General features: G+C 48.2%; 1 protein-coding gene across 4 annotated transcripts in view; it reads left to right on the top strand.

Annotated features, from left to right (window-relative positions):
- Positions 1–22,390, top strand: part of LOC137436650 (regulator of G-protein signaling 7-like) — a 113,763-nt gene that overhangs the window by 74,322 nt on the left and 17,051 nt on the right. For 2 of the 4 annotated variants that reach the window (XM_068130627.2, XM_068130629.2), the window contains exons 11-12: positions 6,882–6,943; positions 7,150–7,260. In XM_068130627.2, coding sequence (XP_067986728.2) covers positions 6,882–6,943; positions 7,150–7,260 — 173 coding nt within the window. The remainder of the gene's footprint in view (positions 1–6,881; positions 6,944–7,149; positions 7,261–22,390) is intronic. The other 2 variants (XM_068130630.2, XM_078786626.1) reach the window with 1 other exon arrangement.

Raw genomic sequence — 22,390 nt, 5'->3', positions numbered from 1 at the left:
CACTTCTTGTAAATCCCCCAAAATGTAATTCTTCTACCCACCTACTATCCGTTGTCTCACTATCTTCCTCTGTGTCTGCCCAGCCACGGTCCTTCCTCCCAGCCACTCACACACCGCCACCTAGTGTCCAACCCAAGTTCTCCTTGACCATTTAGAACCCTAATGATTTACTGTCTTGCTTCTATTTCTACAATGATGATTGCAGCATCCTCTTCTCTCATTTCTCACTCACTTGAGCTTCCGCACAAGCTACTATCTCTACAGGGTGTTTATAAAGTCCCTATCTATTTCGTCACACATTATTTCTCTGAAATAGATAGAGACTTTATAAACATCCTGTATAATTTGAGTGTTCAAATTGCAGATATCATAGACTGATGTGACTGGTCTTTATCAGCATGAGCATGGTATTTGAGGCGTCTTCAGTGAATCATTAAGGAACTGAGGATCAGAGTGAATATTGACATTTCATGATTTACCTATTTCCTTCCTAGTGGGGCACTGGAAGCCTGTAATGACCACCTTGTCACAGTATCTTCAAATAGTCCTTGTAATGAGGGTTCTGAAGTCCATCTCTTACTGAATTTGTTCCGTATCCTTCCAAATGGGTCTTAAATGCATTTACATGATGGCGTTATAACGTTTTCTGGAAGATGTATAGTTTTCCTCTTTCCTTTCCTCTTATTCTTTGTATACAAGGTTGAGGCTCACGGAAGAGGTCATGCACTGAACAGATCAGGATGCAACAGTAGAGAGAGGGGGAAATGCCAACAGCCTACTTGAAGGGCAAAATATGGGGGTACTTGGACAATAATGGATGTGGGAAGTAATGAGGGGTAAGGAAGGATGCACAGGGTGGACAGGATGGACACAGAAGGTGTACAATCACCTTTCATTTTCTGTCCCATGAGGGGTCACTCAGCACCTTGCACTTGATGTCTTATGTAGATGGCGCCGTCTTTTACAAGCAACATTTGAATGCCCATCCCACGTTTCCCCAAGGTATTTAAGAGTCAACCATGAAGTATGAACTGTGACCACCGGTATATCAGACAGCAGGTGGGATCAAATCAGATCAGGTGGGCCTCTCCAAATGGTCAATGGTGAGCCTGCTGGGTTTTCCTCGCAACTGTATCATCCACTCACCCACTCCTCAAATTTCTCTTCACACCTGCTCGTGTTAAGTACAAAAGTGCAATGGTGCACTGCAAAGCAACACCAGAAATAAACATGCAGGTTGTTTCGTATGACAGGCAATCGTCTGTGAGTAAAATCTGGTTATCAATGTTGTTTAACGTATTTCCTCCCATTTATATTTTAGTTATAGCCGGCGAAGCCGGTGTTGTCAATAAACGCATACGTATTATGTCGAAAACCAGATTATGCTGTATCCCTTGGCTTGAGAATTCCGAAGCGCAATGGAGGCCGCCATATTGCGGATGCGGAAGTATGCATAACAAATTGAAAAACGTTCAATAGGAGTTTCTTTCACCCGTCTTTGTTTGATTCACAATCTTATGCACCTCTAATTGATAATTAAAATACTTTAAGACCAACCTCGGCCCGCACGGGCCTGGTTATCTTCAACGAAAAGCGTCACCAAACACCGGAACCAATGAGATTCGAGCATTTGAAAAAATATTTCGAAAACCAAATCACGCAATGGAGGCCGCCATCGACCGGATGCGGAAGTTTGCATAAAACAATTGCGAAAAAGTTCAATAGGAGTTTGTTTCACCCGTCTTTGTTTGATTCACAATCTAATGCACCTCTAATTTGTAATTAAAATACGTTAAGACCAACCTCGTTATCTTCAATGAAAATCGTCACCAAACACCGGAACCAATGAGATTCGAGCATTTAAAAAATATTTTTTAAAAGCTTATTACGCGTTTCAGAGGGTGAAAACGGCGTCAAATATTCTAAAATTGACGAAGAATTATTTTTTAGAAATCTCGCGGCCACCGGGGATAGTTTTTCACGGCCGGAAATATCCGAAGTTGAGACGGAATTCACCGAATTAATCAAGAAGTAAATTTTATCAATTTTAATCTCATCCAGAATGCAAATGGTACCTACTACATCTACTACACCTACTACACCTACTACACCGACGGTACCTACTACACCTACCTACTACCAACTACCTAACCTACTGATGCCATAGTGATGGGTAAAATAGTGGCAAGAGGCTTTGGCTTCGCCGGCTCATTGCGGCTTTGCAGTCGGGTACTAGTAGCCGGCGAAGCCGGTGTTGTCAATAAATGCGTACGTATTATGTCGAAAACCAGATTATGCCTTGGCTTGAGAATTCCGAAGCTCAATGGAGGCCGCCATCTTGCGGATGCGGAAGTATGCATAACAAATTGAAAACGTTCAATAGGAGTTTCTTTCACCCGTCTTTGTTTGATTCACAATCTTATGCACATCCAATTTATTATTAAAATACTTTAAGACCAACCTCGGCCCGCACGGGCCTGGCTATCTTCAACGAAAAGCGTCACCAAACACCGGAACCAATGAGATTCGAGCATTTGAAAAAATATTTCTAAAACCAAATCACGCAATGGAGGCCGCCATCGACCGGATGCGGAAGTTTGCATAAAACAATTGCGAAAAAGTTCAATAGGAGTTTGTTTCACCCGTCTTTCTTTGATTCACAATCTCATGCACCTCTAATTTGTAATTAAAATACGTTAAGACCAACCTCGTTATCTTCAACAAAAATAGTCACCAAACACCGGAACCAATGAGATTCGAGCATTTGAAAAATATTTTTTTAAAGCTTATTACGCGTTTCAGACGCTGAAAACGGCGTCAAATATTCTAAAATTGATGAAGAATTATTTTTTAGAAATCTCGTGGCCGTAGGGGATAGTTTTTCACGGCCAGAAATACGGTATAAGCGGTTTACATAAAGAAAGAAAGCTCGGTTTGATTAACGACAGTCACACATTGCCGTTGCAACGGCGCTATCGTCTGATCTGTCGGCACTGATCTTACTGCAAGCTAACTTCTTCTGGTGGAGGAAGCGGCAGTGCCCAGAGAGAACCAGCCCTGACAGCGACTGAAGTTAGAAGACGACACACATACTGTGAAAACGTATGTTAAGCCCAGTTAAAATTTCTTAAAATAGGCCCTGAGCTAGCACATCGTAAAGTTACTTCCTTAAGCTTCTTGTGACATTTATTGTATGTAGGTATTGGGGAGGACTGTCTGCTCTTCTCTTTTACCAAGTCTTACCAGGTACGGTACCTACACCGACCTACTATCAACTACTTAACCTACTGATGCCATCGTGATGGGTAAAATAGTGGCAAGAGGCTTTGGCTTCGCCGGCTCATTGCGGCTTTGCAGTCGGGTACTAGTATATATATATATATATATATATATATATATATATATATATATATATATATATATATATTGTTGTATAGTAATGGCAGCAGACACACAGGTTCCTCAGCTCAACCATTTAATGGCGTCTCTCTTCCATTTCCACACCACACCGTCTCTTACATCACTTCCGGTTACGCCTCATCCTTTCTGGTCCATCGTGCATTCCTTAATATTCACATAACACCAATCAGAATGTACGCTAGTACTCTCTATGTAGGGATGGCGGAAAATAATGTCAGTCCCATCTGCTACATACAAAACTAAAGTTGGAGTATCTTCTTTAAAAAAAAGTCGCTTCAGCTACATATCAGAGCCTACCTGGTCTGTTCAGCTGATTGTCGAGGCAGGGATACCTTTTTCAGTTCTCCAGACCAAAGCAAAAGCAAAAGAAAAGCGAAAAAACGAGATCGCTCAAACCCGGGAATTCATTTTGTTGTTCATAATAATAACATTTATCTTCTTCATTCTATCAATCAGCAGAAATATTATAAAAAGTCCCTATTACCTATGGCTACTGGGGTTGGGGATTTGGGAGAGGGACGTGGAAGCGTGGGGTTGAGGGGGAAAAATTATGTTATTGAAAAAAAATAAAAGAATTATGCCAGACACCCTCAGTAGGCCCTACACCACTAGTGAGCACGTCTATAAAGTTTGTACTACAACATTTGTAAATCAGTAAAACATCTCAAATATTATAATAATTATTCAGACGGTGTATTTCTGAGCTGGGCCTCTCTCAATGGCATAGTTTCACTTAGTGCAGAATCCTTTGTTATAATTTGATTCTCCAGTTCATTTGTACAGTTAAATATTTACAGATACTCTCTGAGAGTGTGTTCTCTCATACTCAGCCAACGCCATCGTAGTTTGACAAGGCCACACCCTTCCCCACGCTTACTCGATCAACCATGCACCTTGCTATGCGCATGCGCATACCAGAAAGCATGTCACATGTACAGTGTGTTTGACCAATGTCTTTCTGATGATTTATAGTGATGTATTTTTGTCTGGCGAGAATATATACTCAAGTATTACCGAGGTCTTCTGATTTCCCAGAACCAGGATTTGGATACTACAGATAAATACTTATATCTTGTCTTAATAAAGTTCTTCATTGAAATTAATTTTACAAAACTATTAGAGTGCGCTGGCACTCTCGACTCTACGTGCTAACGTAGGGATGATGTGAATAAAAAATTTCGGCCCCACTCACTGATACAAAACAAAAGTTGGAGTATTTTTTTCGTACTCTCATAGTAGTTCACCGAGGACACTTGCAGTTCGAGTGTATAATAAGTTTTATTGACACTTCAAGTAAGCAAAACAGTAAAAATCACGAGAGTGTCTTTCACGTCCGCCCGTGTATAAATTCCTCTCGAGAGGCTCCACCCCTCCCCTCTGCCCCACCCTATTGGTTAGAGGGAAACCACACCAGTTATTTTGGGCATTTCTAAGTGCAGGTCCTTGTGTGGCATGAGGCTGGATGAAGACATTACTCTTTGAGAAATGAGCAATAAGACAGAGCTGCAAGATACAGTCAGGGTTATGTAAGACAATATAGGAACACATGCACTGTTTGACATTTCTGACGAAGATATCTTGGCACTTTTGCTCCCAGATTGGGAAGACATTACTCTTTGAGAAATGAGCAATAAGACAGAGCTGCAAGATACAGTCAGGGTTATGTAAGACAATATAGGAACACATGCACTGTTTGACATTTCTGACGAAGATATCTTGGCACTTTTGCTCCCAGATTGGGAGTACCATATTGGGAGCTCCCAGATTGTCACGTAATATACTCCTCTGAGTACCATATACCATTGTGTTATTCCACATTGTAAAAAAATTACAGAAACAAATGAATAAAAAAATGTATGCTAAATTAAAAAGGCAATGTAGGGATGACAAACTGCAGTCTAAAAAAAAGGTCCTAAAGAAGATAGGGATGATGTTGGTTTCGAGCAGGGATTCTTAACCTTTTTGCCTGTAAAGACCCCCAATGGATTGCCCACGATGTCCCTATACCCCCTTCACCAGACTGATGACTGACCAACGCGCACCGAAAGTGCGCATTGCTAGGGGGAACTGGGGGCATTTCCCCCTAGAATTTTTTTGATTTTTGAGTACCATATACCATTGTGTTATTCCACATTGTAAAAAAATTACAGAAACAAATGAATAAAAAAATGTATGCTAAATTAAAAAGGCAATGTAGGGATGACAAACTGCAGTCTAAAAAAAAGGTCCTAAAGAAGATAGGGATGATGTTGGTTTCGAGCAGGGATTCTTAACCTTTTTGCCTGTAAAGACCCCCAATGGATTGCCCACGATGTCCCTATACCCCCTTCACCAGACTGATGACTGACCAACGCGCACCGAAAGTGCGCATTGCTAGGGGGAACTGGGGGCATTTCCCCCTAGAATTTTTTTGATTTCCAGGTGCTCTGTGGTGCATTCTGAGGGGTGTTTTTACTTTAATTGCCATTGAGTTTGAATTTATTACAATTTATTATTATTATTTATTACGAGTCCCATACCCCCAGATTTTGGTCCCCATACCCCCAAGGGGTATGGATACCCCAGGTTAAGAACCCCAGGTTTAGAGAGTAGCTAACATTATTGCCATCACATAACAATCCCTACATCACTGCCTCCAGACTATTGTCTAGGGTAGGCCAAGCTAAAAGTATTAGAAGCTCCTATATTTCATTTCCGCATAAGTATAAGAAGCTCCCATATAATTTCAGGGACTTCTTGCAGCTTCAGTTGTCTTTCCTACTTTTCTTTTTTATCAACTTAGAGTAACCAATCACAAATGGAGATAATTATAGAATGCTGTTATTGGAGATGTCCATGCAGTTTGTAAGAAGTTGATGATCATGTACTGATATTATAACATTGTACTTGGGCTGCTAATTTGTAGTCTCAGTATGTAGCTACACTACAAGAGTAATCAGGTACTGTCGTAACCAGTGGAGTGTTTGTAGAAGCTTGAAGCAATAACTGATGAAGTGTAAATGAGGCAGTGATGTAGGGATTGTTATGTGATGGCAATAGTGTTAGCTACTCTCTAAACCAACATCATCCCTATCTTGTTTAGGACCTTTGTTTAGACTGTAGTTTGTCATCCCTACATTGCCTTTTTAATTTAACATATTTTTTTTTAATTCACTTATTTCGACCACATATGCATTCTACACAATTATTAGGGGATTAAGAATGCCGCTGTGCACTCACTATTGGGGGATGCACTTAATCTCTTCTGGTCTTCTCGAAAAAGATTAGGCGAACCAAATTGCAAAAAAAATTGTGAAATAAAATGTCACGTAATGTATTCTATTTTGGATTGTCTACTCTCTTTGTTTGGGTTATTTGAAGTTACTGCGTCTATTAATAACGATTTGTTTTCTCAATAGTCCAACATAACGGGAAGAGCAAGTTTCTCGGGATTAAGGCTGCGTCGGTCTGTTTTTCTACAGATCTCGTTCATGCAGAATCAACTAGACCGTCACTGCTTGAAGATCTCCAAAGTAGCCGAAAGGTGAATTAAAATGCCAATGGCCTTAATTCTAGGCTATTAATTCTTGGCCATCTAGGCCATTCTGTCATCTTCCTTTCTCAACTAGGCCTTAATTGATAGGTTGCATGTCTTTACTCTTTGCTTTGAATTTTAAGATGTATTTTTTTTATTAATCATTCAGTTAACTCTTCCCTACCTGTTTGCATGTAAACTTCTTGTGCTTCCAGTCTGACCTCTTACTGTGAACAATATTCTGCATACGATCCAATTGTGACCGTCCCTGAGCTTTCCAATCCATGGATTTCCAATGATGCTGCACATTGGGATACTGAAAACAGGTTAGATGTCAGGCCTGGATGATGAAACGGTGAAGGCATTTGTGTAATCACTGTGTTAATTTCCTTTAAGGTGTCCGATGAAAGCAAAAAGGGTGCTAATCCTCGTGCCCATGTTGGCATGTTGGCAACGCGTCGTGACTGAAGACGTTCACATGTAACATTCTAAGCCACGTAATCCAAATGTTTGTTGTGTCGAAGCTGCTGCCCAGACATCAGCTACACACTGAGATAGCAAGCATAGGCCGGTAGCAAAACCTTGGTAAGGGCCTAGAAATGAAATTTCGTTCCGCGGAATGGGTGCTCGGTGAAATTTCACCTGATGCTAACTGTTGGTACACCAAACATCGGGGAAAAAGTTCTCCATCCAACTCTTGCCCATTAAGGGTATGGAGGCCCTTAAAGATATAGTAGTTTATCCCTTTCGACAAAATACCTTTAAAAAGAAAACATCTTTACTGCGGCATTTATACGATTATATGAGGACCATAAACGTGCCGCCAGCAGTCGGGGGATGTGAAAAGGCCCTTCTGATCATCCGGTGTTGAATTTCCAACCCCAGTGGCGTAGCGAGGGGGGGCATGGTGCCATGATGGTGCCATGCATGGTGCCATGCCCCCCGCCCCCTCGGCAATCTCAGGCAATCTAACTTTTAAAATTTTCCCGGGGGTGTCCATGAGGCCATCCCCCCTCAGGGCCATGAAATTTTTCAAAAATAACAAGAAACTATTCAGGCTTAGCTGCAACTTCAGCAATGGGCGCAATATGGCCACAGATCGCATCTCAGGTAATCTAGCTTTCAAAATTTTCCCGGGGATGACCCCCTCTCGGGTAAATGACGATTTACAAAAAAACGTCCGGTCATTGGTCCCCCCCCCCCCCCCCCCTCGTGTAAATCCCTCATATAATTGTATAATATTGTTACAGACACGACTTTGATGTTAAAGTGGGCCGAGCGGAATGGCCGTCGTGTCCGCACAAATTACCCGACTATACTCGACGTTGACGAAGTCGCGCGATGCTGGCTCAATAAGAAAAAGAAGACACCCGGCTGGATTACAATAACACAATACGACACCAGGGGTTCAGTTCTCAAGACCTCCGGAGGAGGTTATATTAAGGCGGAAGGTTAGATTACAACTACAAGAGGGACAGCATAGAAAGACAAGCACTTAGACACAATCTTATATTATTCCCAACAGACGACAGATAAACGGGACAAAAGGCTGACTCACACGGGGATTGATGGCCAGGAAAGGCAGAATCGATGGCTCAAGGTGCACTCTTGGCTCAAGGACAGGGTACTGTACGGTCCAGTAGATGCAGGAGGTTTCACAGCGCTCGAGGTGGCGTCTTGTCGTCTCAAGCTGGGGGCGCATCTGACTCAGCGCTCGCAGGTGGCTTTCCTTCTCCAAGCTGGGTGCGCATCTCACGTCACATCCGGCGCGTGGCCGCGTATATCCGGCGGGGAGTGACACGCCCTCGGCTCGTTAGCTCCGCCTCGTGGAATCGGCACGTTGCTTCTCATTGGGTGCGTGCGGGGGGGTTTACCAGGCTCCGCCCTTGACGAGGAGCTGACAAGGAGCCCCTTCGTGGTAACCCCGTGGAGCGCATGGTCTGGAGCTAATCGAGCCGGTGTGAGGACGCATCCTCCCCCGCTCCGCCGCCATCTCCTCTGTTGTTGTTGTAATTGTTGAGGAAGAAGATGGAAGGAGGTATGGGAAAGGTCCTAAACTCACTACTGATGCCATATAATCACATTCTGGTGCAACGAAGAGTCATAATTAATGGAGACGAGGCCTTAACTGACATAGAATAAGAATAACTAGGAAGATGTCCGAAAGTTGTCTACGTGTGGTGCGGTGGACCTGGGCACGACATTTAATGGGGGAATAAGGGGAAGGTCGGCTCTACTGATTGTTATTTACATGCAATGGGACTAGGGAATGGGGGATTGGGGAAAGTTGGGGAGTATTGGAGAAAATAGGGGAATATTTACAAGCGGATATGGAGGCCAAATTCCATATTCGCAACATTGCACCCTTCTCTACCCTCGGGGCGTCCCGACCCGATAAATTTTTACCTACTTTAGTGTGGCACGCAATGTAGTTCCCTCTACTATTAACTCTACCCTGAGTGCGACAGTTTTACAGATATTCACAAATGAGTAAATATGTCCCCCTGCGACGTTGCACCCTTCTCCTCACAGAAACACACCCACAGGATAACCGAATCCGGAAAGAATTCGCAAACTAAACATACAGCCGGTAGGGAGCATTATTTACAAGACTACGCTGCTATTTACACTACGATCCAGGACCTGTCTTTGGAGGAACACATGCAGATGTTATGCATAGAGAGAGAGCGCTTGCCAACATCGATACACCAACCCACGAGTGCTCTGTGGCCGACGGCCTTTAATAACGTGCAGAGCACCCTTTCCCAGCATCAAAAGCACCACCCCACCACCAATCGGTGCAGTCACCATTGTTCATTGGAATAAAAATAAATTCGACAACCCCTAACCCTGCAGGTGTCTCTTGCTCTTCTTGTGGTGCACTTGGTGGTGTTAACTATTAGTGGTTCACCTGTATGGCATAGGTGCCACGTTGATCCATAGGTCCATCCCCGGGTGGTGCTTGGCCGCAAACGAACTGCGGTCCATTGTGGGTGGCCACAAACATTGCGGTCCATATGGTGTATCGATCCCGGCAGCAAACAGCGAAAGTGCAGGCCCACAACTGCGCAGCCAGCACCTCTCTCTCCTCTCTCTCTACCCCAAAGCCAGATCCTCGGAGGTGGGAGACAAAAGAAGAAACAAGTGAGTAAGGTGGTAAGGGCGCAAAAGTGCACGCAATGTAAGGTGATGCACACTGGGGGCACATGGGAACCAGGTGAGACAGGTACGTTCCTATCGTACGCCCCCCCCCCCCACCAGGTAACCTACATGGCCCCTCCCTTACCCCTTACTGTATCCACACAACACAACACTACCCATAAACATCTACTTTACAAATCAACAAACATCCCTACTGTCTTCCCCGTTCCTCCCATATACCAAATTCGTCTTCTCTCCCTCCTAACCAATCAAATTTGCCATTTTCAACTCTCATCAAAATTTGCCATTTTCAACTCAACATCAAAATTTGCCATTACCAATTCATCATCAGTCCCTCCTAGGGAGGGAGAGATGGAATCACCCCAATGTCTCATCCACGTCGTGATGCGTCTCACAAATCCAACAGCAATTCTCATTTCTGCAACACAAACAAAGAAAACACAGGTGTGGAGTCATCATCATCACCACAGGCAAGTGGCTGCGTATGGTGCGACAGGTTCATTAATCCTAACTATTTCCTAAATGACTTTAACAACTTTACACTACCCAGGGTCTTTCTCCGGCCAAACCATTGGCCCTCTTACACTATGGGTTCTAAAAACCAATTCCCATTGGCCAAACTGTGGTGCTCTTCAATTTGGGGTCTCACTCCCCCGATTCATCTCCCGGTGCCCTCGTACAATTTCTGGGCTGCGACGTGTACCTCTCCCAGTGGGTCTACCCACCTGCACACCTCCACCACTGCAGTTGCCTCCGAGCTTACCTGCTCCTTACCCTAACCTAACTACCAGGGGAAGGCCCTCTGGCTCTCTCCCCACTCCGTGCCCTCTCTGGCACTGGGCTGCCCGATCCACACCCGGGATCCTCAGGCACCCACTCACAACTACCGGCTCCCAGAGCCCACCTGCGGCCTCACCTGGCCGACATCCTCACAGTGGTGGAGTGCCCAACCAACTACACACACTAACAGGCTACACGCCCAGCCATTTCCACAACACTAATGCACCCATTCACAACACCATTCTGCAACCGCACCACAGATGCCAATATCTAACCACAATTTACCTATACCCTCTACCTAACACTTACACTACCCGCCCCGGGTATTCGTGAAAGGGGTCCACTCTTCCCCCATTCACACCTTCGCACCATGCACACCACTCCGTACCACTCACTCCAACTCTCTCCACACACCTGTACCTGCACACCTGTGCTCTCACACCTGGTGCCACCTGCACCCTTCTCTCCCCAAGCGCATTCGCGCTGATCCACACACTCACTACTCATACACTGCTCCACACACCTGTCCAGTTGCACACCTGTGCAATCACACCTGTTCAATTCTCACAAACACGGCATCATCTCAGCTAACTACTCCCTTCTGAAACTTGCGCTTCCCAGTCGTCCCTTTAAACTATTGCGCTCCCTCGTCATTATCATCCATACTAATCTACCTGCGTCCCCACTACAGGTATCAGTCACTAACTAACCTTAACGTCACCTAATGTCATCTTCTCTAGATCCCTATCAATATAACCTAACCCACCCGGGCTAGTTTTCACTGCCCTACACCCCATAATCTATTGCTCCTTTGCCCCCCCACCATGGGAAGGGTGGCAGGGATGCCACCCTCTCCCACCGGGCCTATCGCTCCTCAATCCCCCAGTCCTCTGGCACTAATAAGCCCCCCTTATTCAGAGGTACTGGGTCCCGCCTCGGCATCTAAAGCCGAGGCAATCCACGGGGGCGCCTGCTCGCCGGTGTAAGGTCTTATCCGGTCGGCGTGGACGATCCGAGGGAGGGCTCGTGGCCCCATTTTGATCTTAAAGACCACGTCACAGATTTGCGACAGGACGACTCCTGGGCCTTGCCAGGGGGAGGTGAGTTTTGGGCACCTTCCCTTCCGCCTCCGGGGATTAAAGAACCAAATCTTCATCCCCGGAGCGTATTGACTCCCCTGGCTCCGGTCGTCGTACCTGCGCTTCATCTTTTCCCCCGCCAGATGGAGTTGGCGGCGGGCGAAGGCATGGACTAGCTCCATGCCTTCCTCTAGGTGACGTGCGTACCCCTCCCTCGGCGGGTTAACCACTGTGTCTGGCACGGGACCGCATAGCAAGTCGGCGGGAGCCCGTAACTCCCGCCCATACATAAGCAACGCTGGACTGCATGCGGTGGCCCCGTGCTGGCTGGTTCGGTAGGCCATGAGCAAATAAGGGAGATGTTCGTCCCAGTCATCCTGACGGGTGGTGGTGAACAGTGCCAGTTGTTGGATTAAAGTTCGGTTGAATCTTTCCACCATCCCGTCAGATTGAGGTCTTAAAGGCGTTGTCCTGGTTTTTCGAATTGACAGGAGACTGCACACATCTTTTAGTAATTTGCTCTCAAAATTTCGTCCCTGGTCGGTGTGCAACTCCTGTGGAATCCCATGCCGGCACACAAATCCTTCCATGAAGGCCTGCGCTACCACCCCTGCTTCTTGGTTGGGGAGGGCGTAAGCCTCCGGCCACTTGGTGAAGTAGTCCATCACAACGAGGATATACTTATTACCTTGGCGGGTGCGGGGCAGCGGTCCTAGAATATCCATAGCCACCCGCTCAAGGGGGGCCCCCACCTGATGTAATTGAAGGGGGGCCCTCATCCTCCGTGCTGGTCCCTTTTTGGCAGAACAGGCGTCGCATCTCCGACACCAGTCCTGTATGTCGCGCCCCATATTCACCCAATAGAACCTCCGGCGGACCCGAGATATTGTCTTTGTCCTGCCCAAATGGCCGCCGGAGCGGGTACCATGCACCTGTTGCAATATGACGTTCTTGAATTTGTCAGGGACTATCACCAGCCAGGAAGTTCGATCAGAGGGAACCTCCACCCACTTGCGATACAAGATGTTGCCTTTCAATTCCAGGGTCTGCCACTGAGCCCAATATGCCTTTGTTTGTGCCCCGAGGGGGGTGACCTCTTCCCCCTTTGGTCTTTGCCCCAATTTGACCCAATTGAACACTGGCCCCAGGACAGGATCCTCCTGCTGGGCCGTGCTCCATGCCAAAGTTCCGAATTCCTCATCTGCAGTTAGTGGCAAAATTGGCCCTCTCACCCGGGTTGCCCGGACAACGAGGGTCGGGTCCGAATCGCCCAATTGTTCCCTCTCCTCGTGTCTCGCACAAAATTTGCAGTTTTCTCCCAGACAAGGACGCCGAGAGAGTGCGTCCGCATTACCATGGGCCTTCCCGGCCCTATGGGCCACATCAAAATCGTACTGCTGCAACTTTTCCAACCACCTTGCAATTTGGCCCTCCGGTTCCTTGAACCGAAGGAGCCATTGCAAGGAGGAATGGTCAGTTCTAACCAAAAATTTCCGCCCGTACAAGTACGGGTGGAAATGGTTCATGGCAGCCAGCATAGCCAATAACTCTTTGCGAGTGACGCAATAATTTCTCTCGGGCCTACTTAAGGCCCGACTATAATAACCAATCACTCTCTCCACGCCCTCCTGTGTCTGAGACAAAACTGCGCCCAATCCTTCCTGGCTCGCATCCGTGTCCAGGGTAAATGTCCCGTCACTAGTGGGGTAAGCTAGAAGGGGTGCGGATGTTAGACACCCCTTCAATTTTTGGAAGGCCTCGTGGCACTCCCGTGTCCAATTAAATCGCGTCCCCTTCTCCGTAAGCCGGTGGAGGGGACGGGCCAACTCCGCAAATTTCGCCACAAAGCGCCGGTAGTAGGAGCAGAGTCCCAAAAATCCCCGCACCTCTTTGATGGTACGTGGTGCGGGCCACTCCTCTACCGCTTTAATTTTGTCTGGGTCTGTTTTTACCCCCTCGCGGCCAATCACGTGACCTAGATAGGCCACCTCTCTTGCAAACAAAGTGCACTTACTCGGGTTCAGCTTCAACCCTGCCTGTCTGAGGCACCCGAACACCTGGTCCAAATTAGCTACTGCCTGGGGGAACGTTTGGGCATGTACCAGGACGTCATCCAGGTACACCAGGCATGACTGCCATGGCATGCCGCCTAGTACATGCTCCATCAATCTTTCAAAGGTGGCGGGGGCGTTACACAAACCAAACGGCATCACAGTAAACTGATACAGTCCCTTACCTGTGGAAAATGCCGTTTTCTCCTTCCCTGCCCTATCCATCTCCACCTGCCAATACCCACTCTTGAGGTCCAAAGTTGTGAACCAATTTGAGCCCGCAACGGCATCGAGGGTGTCATCAATCCTTGGCAGGGGATATGAGTCCTTGAGTGTCACGTTGTTTAGCTGGCGATAGTCCACGCAGAACCGCGTGGTCCCATCCTTCTTTTTGACCAGCACAACAGGTGACATCCAAGGACTTCCCGAGGGCTCGATCACACCTGCGTCGAGCATTTTTTTAACCTGCTCGTCAGCTTCCGCCCTCTTGCTCCAAGGGAGCCGTCGGGCGGCCTGACGAATAGGCCGGGCCTCACCGGTGTGGATCTGATGTTTCACCAGGCCCGTACGTCCAATATCCTCGGTGGACAGGGAGAAGAGGTCCAAATGGGACCCAACCAGTTTGTGTAAGGCCTCCCTCTGGGTACCTCCCAACTCTATGCTGCTACGATTTACCATCTCGCAAATGGGATCGGGCCAATTCCTACTTGTTATTGAAGGCTCCCCCCGGGGTCGGCTCGGCTGGACGTTCTCGCCCCTCACTGTCGCGACTTCCTCAACGGGGGTGCAGCCAGCTACCCTCGTGCCCCTTACTATAGTGCGTGGTTCTGTACTCATATTTATTACTCGGACGGCCACTACCGGTCCGTCCGTTTTTACAAGGGTGCGGCCCACGATTAAACCCGGTATGGACTGCGCTGCCACCGGTTCGACCAGGCCGCAGGACTCCTGCCATGTTGGGCGAGCTGCCCATCGGGCCGGCACTATCGTCTCGGCCCTTGGGGGGATGGTCACGGCCTCGGAAGCCTCCAGCTCCGCTCTCTCGGCCGTGCTCACTCCCCCTAACGGCAGCTCTTCTACTCCCACCTGCAGGATCCCCCGGCACAAGTCGATTTTACAACCGCTGGCAGTCAACAGGTCCAACCCTATTAAACATGGGTCGCACACCTCCGCCACCCAAACATCTATCTCCCTCCTTACCGACCCTAACTTGAGGGTCACAGAACCACGCCCTATGATCGGGGCCGTCACCCCGGTAGCAAGCTGCAAACTATAATTTTGCAGGCGCTGGATCTTATCCCAGCCACCTGCGCTCGAATCAAGGACCACAGGGCTGATGATCGTGGCGCTAGCTCCTGTGTCCACTACGGCGTCTACCCCCACGCCGGCAATTTTGCATCTAATTGTCAGGCTACCGGTTCCAATTTGGCCACAATAAATGACCTGTCGCGTCAATGAGGGCTCTCCTCCATCCTCTGCTGCCGAACACCGCCCTACGTGCCCGACACCTTCTAGTTTCCCGGGGTCTGGCGGGGGGGGTGTCTGGGGTCGGCTAACCCGCTCCCCCCTGGGCGGAGTTGAGGACCTCAACTGCCGGGGATCATCCCGGCGCGCGTTTCGACAGTGCCGCGCCAGGTGACCCAGGCGGTTGCAGGTATAGCACCTCACCTGGTAAGGTGCTTGCCTCCGGAATTCCAAATTCCCCCCCCTGTAGGTCCGAATTGGATTACCCACTCGTGGTCCACCGCGGGCCACCTCCGGGGCCGCCTGCCATGGTCCAGGTCCTGCCAGGCGCTGGTCCACCAGCCTCCGGACCATGCCCGCCAGGTCAGGACCCACGTCGGGGGCGGGCCCCCTAAGGGGTCCGCCCTCCATCGGGGGTCCCATCTGGCGGACCGCCATTGCGAGACGCTCGCCCCCCCGGGCCAGGGGCCTCGCTGCTTCCCAACGGGCCGCAGCGTCAGCCGCCTGGCTCAGAGTCTGCGGGCGCCACATGGCGAGCTGTTGCCGGAGCTCAATATCCGGGAGGGCCTGGATAAAATGGTCCAGCGCCAGGCTTTCCCGGGAATCCGCTGCCATGCTAGCATGTGCGATCCCCACTGCGCGGCGAATGTCGTGGGCAAGTTCCCCGATGGCTTCCTGGGGCTTGCGCTTTCGCAGCGCGAGCTGAGCTTTAACAAGCTCGCTCTGCTGTTCTATTCCAAATCGATTAATTAGGGCGTCGCGGAGGGCTGGCAGGGTGAGAGCACCCGCTGGTAATGCCGTCAGCACCTCCGCCGCCGCGCCGCGCAATGCGGCCACCAGGTGTACTCCACCTTCGTCCTCACCCCAACCGTTACCCTTACACACACAGTCGAACTGCGCCAGGTACGCGCGTAGATCACTCTTGCCGTCATACGGCGCGAGTGGGACCTTGTGGGACCACCTCGTATGCGAGTCGTTGCCCGCCGGCCGGACCCCGTGCGTCGCCCCTTGCGGGGTCAGCGCGGGGCCGAACCGGCCGGGCCCCCACAGTACATTACCCCCAAGGGGCTCTCGTGCCTCCCCGGTCCCTCCAACAACTACCCCTGTTGGTGTCGATGCATGGGTCACACCTCCGCAACCCGCTACCCATTCCATACTCCCACAACCTTGCTCACCCACACCTCGCACCTCTCGTTCCATACCCTCCGGACCAGCCATACACCTCACTCGTGGCCTCTCACGAACTTCCGGGTCTATCTCGACCCCCAAGCTTATTAAATCACCTGGCGCATCATACGCACGACCATATTGGTCACCACTTACACCGGGTCCTCTTTCTCTTCGCTTCTCCTCCATCACCTGCGAATCCCTCATCCGGTTAATGAGCACATCATCACGATCCGAACACAGACTTTGGACCAATTCTTTTACTTCCTCTTTTATCTCTTTGTTATCCCCTCTCCGTCGCTTCTTAATTTCGCTCACCCCCTCTTCCACTTCTTTCTGTGTCGCTTTCAACCCTCCTAATACCGCAGTGTTCCTTTGAACCTGCTCCACTAACTCCGTCTGTCCCACCGTCAGCTGCTCCACCTCCTGCGTCAGGTCCTCTATGCCCCCTTGTAACTTTACAGTCCCCTTTCTCACCTCCTTCTCCATGTGCTCCTCACAGTGCCTCACCTCCTTGCGCACTCCTCCGACCTCCTCACTCACTCCTCTTCTGATCTCCTCTCCCTCTACCCCATTTTTCACTCCCTCTATCTGATTCTCCTGGGCAGCCATTCTATTTTCTACCCCCATTAACCCATGTTTCACTCCCTCTATCTGATTCTCTTGAGCGGCCATTCTGTTTTCTACCCCCGTTAACCCATGTTTCACTCCCTCTATCTGATTATCTTGAGCGGCCATTCTGTTTTCTACCCCCGTTAACCCATGTTTCACTCCCTCTATCTGATTCTCTTGAGCGGCCATTCTGTTTTCTACCCCCGTTAACCCATGTTTCACTCCCTCTATCTGATTCTCTTGAGCGGCCATTCTGTTTTCTACCCCCGTTAACCCATGTTTCACTCCCTCTATCTGATTCTCTTGAGCGGCCATTCTGTTTTCTACCCCCGTTAACCCATGTTTCACTCCCTCTATCTGATTCTCTTGAGCGGCCATTCTGTTTTCTACCCCCGTTAACCCATGTTTCACTCCCTCTATCTGATTCTCCTGGGCAGCCATTCTATTTTCTACCCCCATTAACCCATTTTTCACTTCTTTTATCCCGTTGTCTAACCCCTCAAAATTATTGTCTAACTTCCCAATTTTCTTGTCTAACTCCTCAAAATTATTGTCTAACTTCCCAATTTTCTTGTCTAACTCCTCAAAATTATTGTCTAACTTCTCACCGGTACCCCTCGCTTCGTCCCTCATTACCCCCATTTGGTTTCCCATTACCCCCATTTGGCCCTCCAATCGCTCACCCTGAGCATCCATCCGGTTCCCCAACCGCTCACCCAATCGCTCAATTTGGCTCCCCATACTCATCTGTACAGCTGCCTGTAACTGCGCAATGAGGGCCTGCATGTCAATCGGCTGCATGTTAAAGCCCGCTGATACAGCCGGCTCGGCTACCGCACGCTCGTGCGAGGCGCCTTTTTGCGCGCCCGCTACTTCGTGCGTGACGGCGCTATTTTGCGAACCTGCCGCCCTCACTGCTTCGCTCTCCTCTTGTCCCTCAATTTGGTCCTGGATCGACCCTACCTCACTCTCCTTTACCGGACCCCAGCCGTCTTGATCCGCCATAGCGCGACTTGCAAAATTCGAGTTTCGTAAAACAAAACAAATTTCGGCCGCTCCAAATTTTGACCAAATTTTTTTTTTTCCTCTATTCGTTTTTTTTTTTCAAAATTTGGTCGGGCCTCGAATCTCACTCCCGACACCAATTGTTACAGACACGACTTTGATGTTAAAGTGGGCCGAGCGGAATGGCCGTCGTGTCCGCACAAATTACCCGACTATACTCGACGTTGACGAAGTCGCGCGATGCTGGCTCAATAAGAAAAAGAAGACACCCGGCTGGATTACAATAACACAATACGACACCAGGGGTTCAGTTCTCAAGACCTCCGGAGGAGGTTATATTAAGGCGGAAGGTTAGATTACAACTACAAGAGGGACAGCATAGAAAGACAAGCACTTAGACACAATCTTATATTATTCCCAACAGACGACAGATAAACGGGACAAAAGGCTGACTCACACGGGGATTGATGGCCAGGAAAGGCAGAATCGATGGCTCAAGGTGCACTCTTGGCTCAAGGACAGGGTACTGTACGGTCCAGTAGATGCAGGAGGTTTCACAGCGCTCGAGGTGGCGTCTTGTCGTCTCAAGCTGGGGGCGCATCTGACTCAGCGCTCGCAGGTGGCTTTCCTTCTCCAAGCTGGGTGCGCATCTCACGTCACATCCGGCGCGTGGCCGCGTATATCCGGCGGGGAGTGACACGCCCTCGGCTCGTTAGCTCCGCCTCGTGGAATCGGCACGTTGCTTCTCATTGGGTGCGTGCGGGGGGGTTTACCAGGCTCCGCCCTTGACGAGGAGCTGACAAGGAGCCCCTTCGTGGTAACCCCGTGGAGCGCATGGTCTGGAGCTAATCGAGCCGGTGTGAGGACGCATCCTCCCCCGCTCCGCCGCCATCTCCTCTGTTGTTGTTGTAATTGTTGGGGAAGAAGATGGAAGGAGGTATGGGAAAGGTCCTAAACTCACTACTGATGCCATATAATCACATTCTGGTGCAACGAAGAGTCATAATTAATGGAGACGAGGCCTTAACTGACATAGAATAAGAATAACTAGGAAGATGTCCGAAAGTTGTCTACGTGTGGTGCGGTGGACCTGGGCACGACATTTAATGGGGGAATAAGGGGAAGGTCGGCTCTACTGATTGTTATTTACATGCAATGGGACTAGGGAATGGGGGATTGGGGAAAGTTGGGGAGTATTGGAGAAAATAGGGGAATATTTACAAGCGGATATGGAGGCCAAATTCCATATTCGCAACAATATGCTAAAACCATTCTGTGTACACTGCTGAATTTTGATTGGCAAAAGGGTTGATATGCGATAAGCGGATAGACTGTACGTTGGGCTTGGGCGGTTCACTGAAGATAAATTGATCCTCCTGAACACTCTTGAGGTTGGTAACTCACCCATGAAGTCAACAACCGCGGAATGAGATGGATGGTCATGGCGCGAGCATTGCTCAAGATCCTTGAGGTGAATTAGGGAAAACAGTAGGCCGTGCTGACAGTCAGAGCTATTCACAGCGTGTTTATTAGTACCGTACCATACTTACAAAAACGTTTCTCAAACAATACAGGTAAAAAACAATATAGAGTGAACAACGGAGAAACCTTAAAAACACCGTAAATCACAACCATATATGGGCATTGGGCATCAGATTTCAACAGCTCAAATATTGAAATGCTAATGGTCGTTTTCTATGTCGCTGTCATCACTCCCGGACCCATTTTCGAATGCATTTTCCGTCGTCGTATTGGTACCATTGTCACACTCTTGGAACAAACACATGTCTGTGCATGAAAGGCCCGAATTTAGGCATGAACAGCGACCAGACGTACATTTCGTTTTCTTACAGGAACATGCCACCGCTTCCAGTACTGATTTAGGAGCGGGTGCGCGAGTCATCCACACAATCCCCAGCCAGTGATTTGAGAGTTTGTTTCTTCCCTCTCGAGTGTTGGAGTTTAATGTCTTCGCACAGTGAAATAATTTTCAGTTCAACTGACGCGACATCGACGGCGGAATATTCTACCAGGTCCGGTTCACAGTCAGCACCAACAATCCAGGAGATGAGCTTCAATAACAGGGGAGGCACACTACGCCTCATCTCGTCAACAGTCAAATCAGATGCTTTTAACGGCCATGATGGTGGTCCTTCGTCTTGGCCAGCCATTTGAGCCCTGATAGACAAAGCAGTCAAGTAGGCCATTCGGGCCTCTTCCTCATGGGATGGAGTGGAACTCCTACCTGCTGACTCAGGAGACTGAAAGTCATCGTCTTCAGTTTCGATGCTGCTGGTGTCTGTGGAAGAACCTCCGAGTTGGCTCGCGACCGCACCAGTTGTCAATGTATCGGCAAAAACCAGCAATGACAGATTCTGCTGCGGTGGGCGGTAGAAATGGAGTTGTGGATACCTCTTTGCTAGTATGTTCTTCAGTCGATCATTCCTGGTAAAAATATGCACAGGAGGCATTGTCAAATGTTATCATTTCATTTTCATCAATGAAGGAAGTTGGGGGCATGCGCGTGAAGCGCGTTGCCGCGGGCGCTCATCTCCCGACACATTAGCTTTTGAGCCTGCTTACTGCCCGGACGATAGAGCCGACTATTGCAGAGTTCATCAATAAGCAACTGATAAATATGAGTCTCACCAAGAAAATAAGTCGAGCTTGTGAAAAGTAATTACCTCCATGACACATCCACTTTGTGGAACCTTTTGACCATCTTGACCAACATGTGAGACAACTTCGTGAGTCTGAAGACTTCCTGCTCAGTGATGATGCGTCTTTCGATGATCTCCCGGCAGAATTCCTCAAAAGCACACTGAAAGGGACAAGGAAATTATTTAATTTTTGAGACTACAATGATAAATAGCCCCGTGGGGGACTGACGGTTATTTCTCGTTGGGCCCTTGATTAACTAAATATCTCACACAATTAACCGAAATCGATAGAATTCAAAAATGTAACCTGTAGAATCGATGTGATCCTATCATATAACCAACCTTCGCAGCCACTATATGAAAATCTGAACCATTTCGATGAATATTGGGAGATTTAAATGAGGAATACTTTCAGTCGAAGTAAGTGGTGACAAGTAAGTTGGGGGAGGCCTCATTGCCCCAATTTGCAGTAAAAGCACGGTTACGGGGAAATACAATTTAAGGTTAAGGCATTGTCCAGATGTTTCATGGCGAGTTGGTGTGGATGAACCTGGCAGTTACTGGCAAAAATATTTTTTAAATTAATTAAAACCCCCTTTCACCCCCGTCATGAGGGGCGGATCCAGATGGGGAGCACAACCCCATAAGAACTCGTTGTCCTCTTGCTACTACCAAAATTGGTCCGAATCCGTCGGATAGTTACCGAGAAGAAACCGTTTTAATGATAATGAGGAATTAGGGGGAGGCCCCATTGCCCCCATTTGCAGTAGAGGTATGGTCATGGGGAGCACAACTTAAGATTATGGGATTGTCCAGATGCTTCATGGTTAATTTGGTCTAGATCTGCCAAGCAGTTTCTGACAAGAAGATTTTTGAAATAATGACTAATATTAAGGGCAATACCCCCTTTTTACCCCTTTATAGGGGGCGGACCCAGATGTAGAACACAACCTTACGAGTCCTTGCTGACCTAATGCGTGATATCAAATCTGTTCAAAATCGGTCGGGTAGTTTCCGAGAAGATGTTTAAGTGAAAAGTTTACAGACGTCCGGACGTACGGACGGACGGATAGACGGATGGCCATGGTAGTCACTTTATAAGCGGAGAAATAACCTAATAATTCACATTTAAAGCAGATTTAAAGCACGAAATATAAAGAAATTTTGCAGTTCAGTGTCTCAAAATTATTGTTAACTTCACAGAGGATGCATAGGCGGATCCAGGAATTTTTAAAGGGGGGGGGGGGCAAATTTTTTTAAACCCTCACCCCCCCCCTTATATTCACAAAAACTCCTCGAAAATAGGCCAATTTATTTTCAAAAGTTTGAATTTTTTTTTTTCTTTCTAAAAAAGTATATATATTTTTAAATCGTCTTATCACCAGATTTTTAGGGGGGCCCCTCTTAGCCCCCCTGGATCCGCCACTGGGATGACTGTAAGATGTACTATGAATCAGTATATGAATTGCACAATTG

This window comes from Myxine glutinosa, chromosome 11 (genome assembly GCF_964187855.1).
Source record: "Myxine glutinosa chromosome 11, kmMyxGlut1.1, whole genome shotgun sequence".
Lineage (NCBI taxonomy): Eukaryota > Metazoa > Chordata > Myxini > Myxiniformes > Myxinidae > Myxine > Myxine glutinosa.
This window is presented reverse-complemented; position numbering and strand designations above follow the sequence as displayed.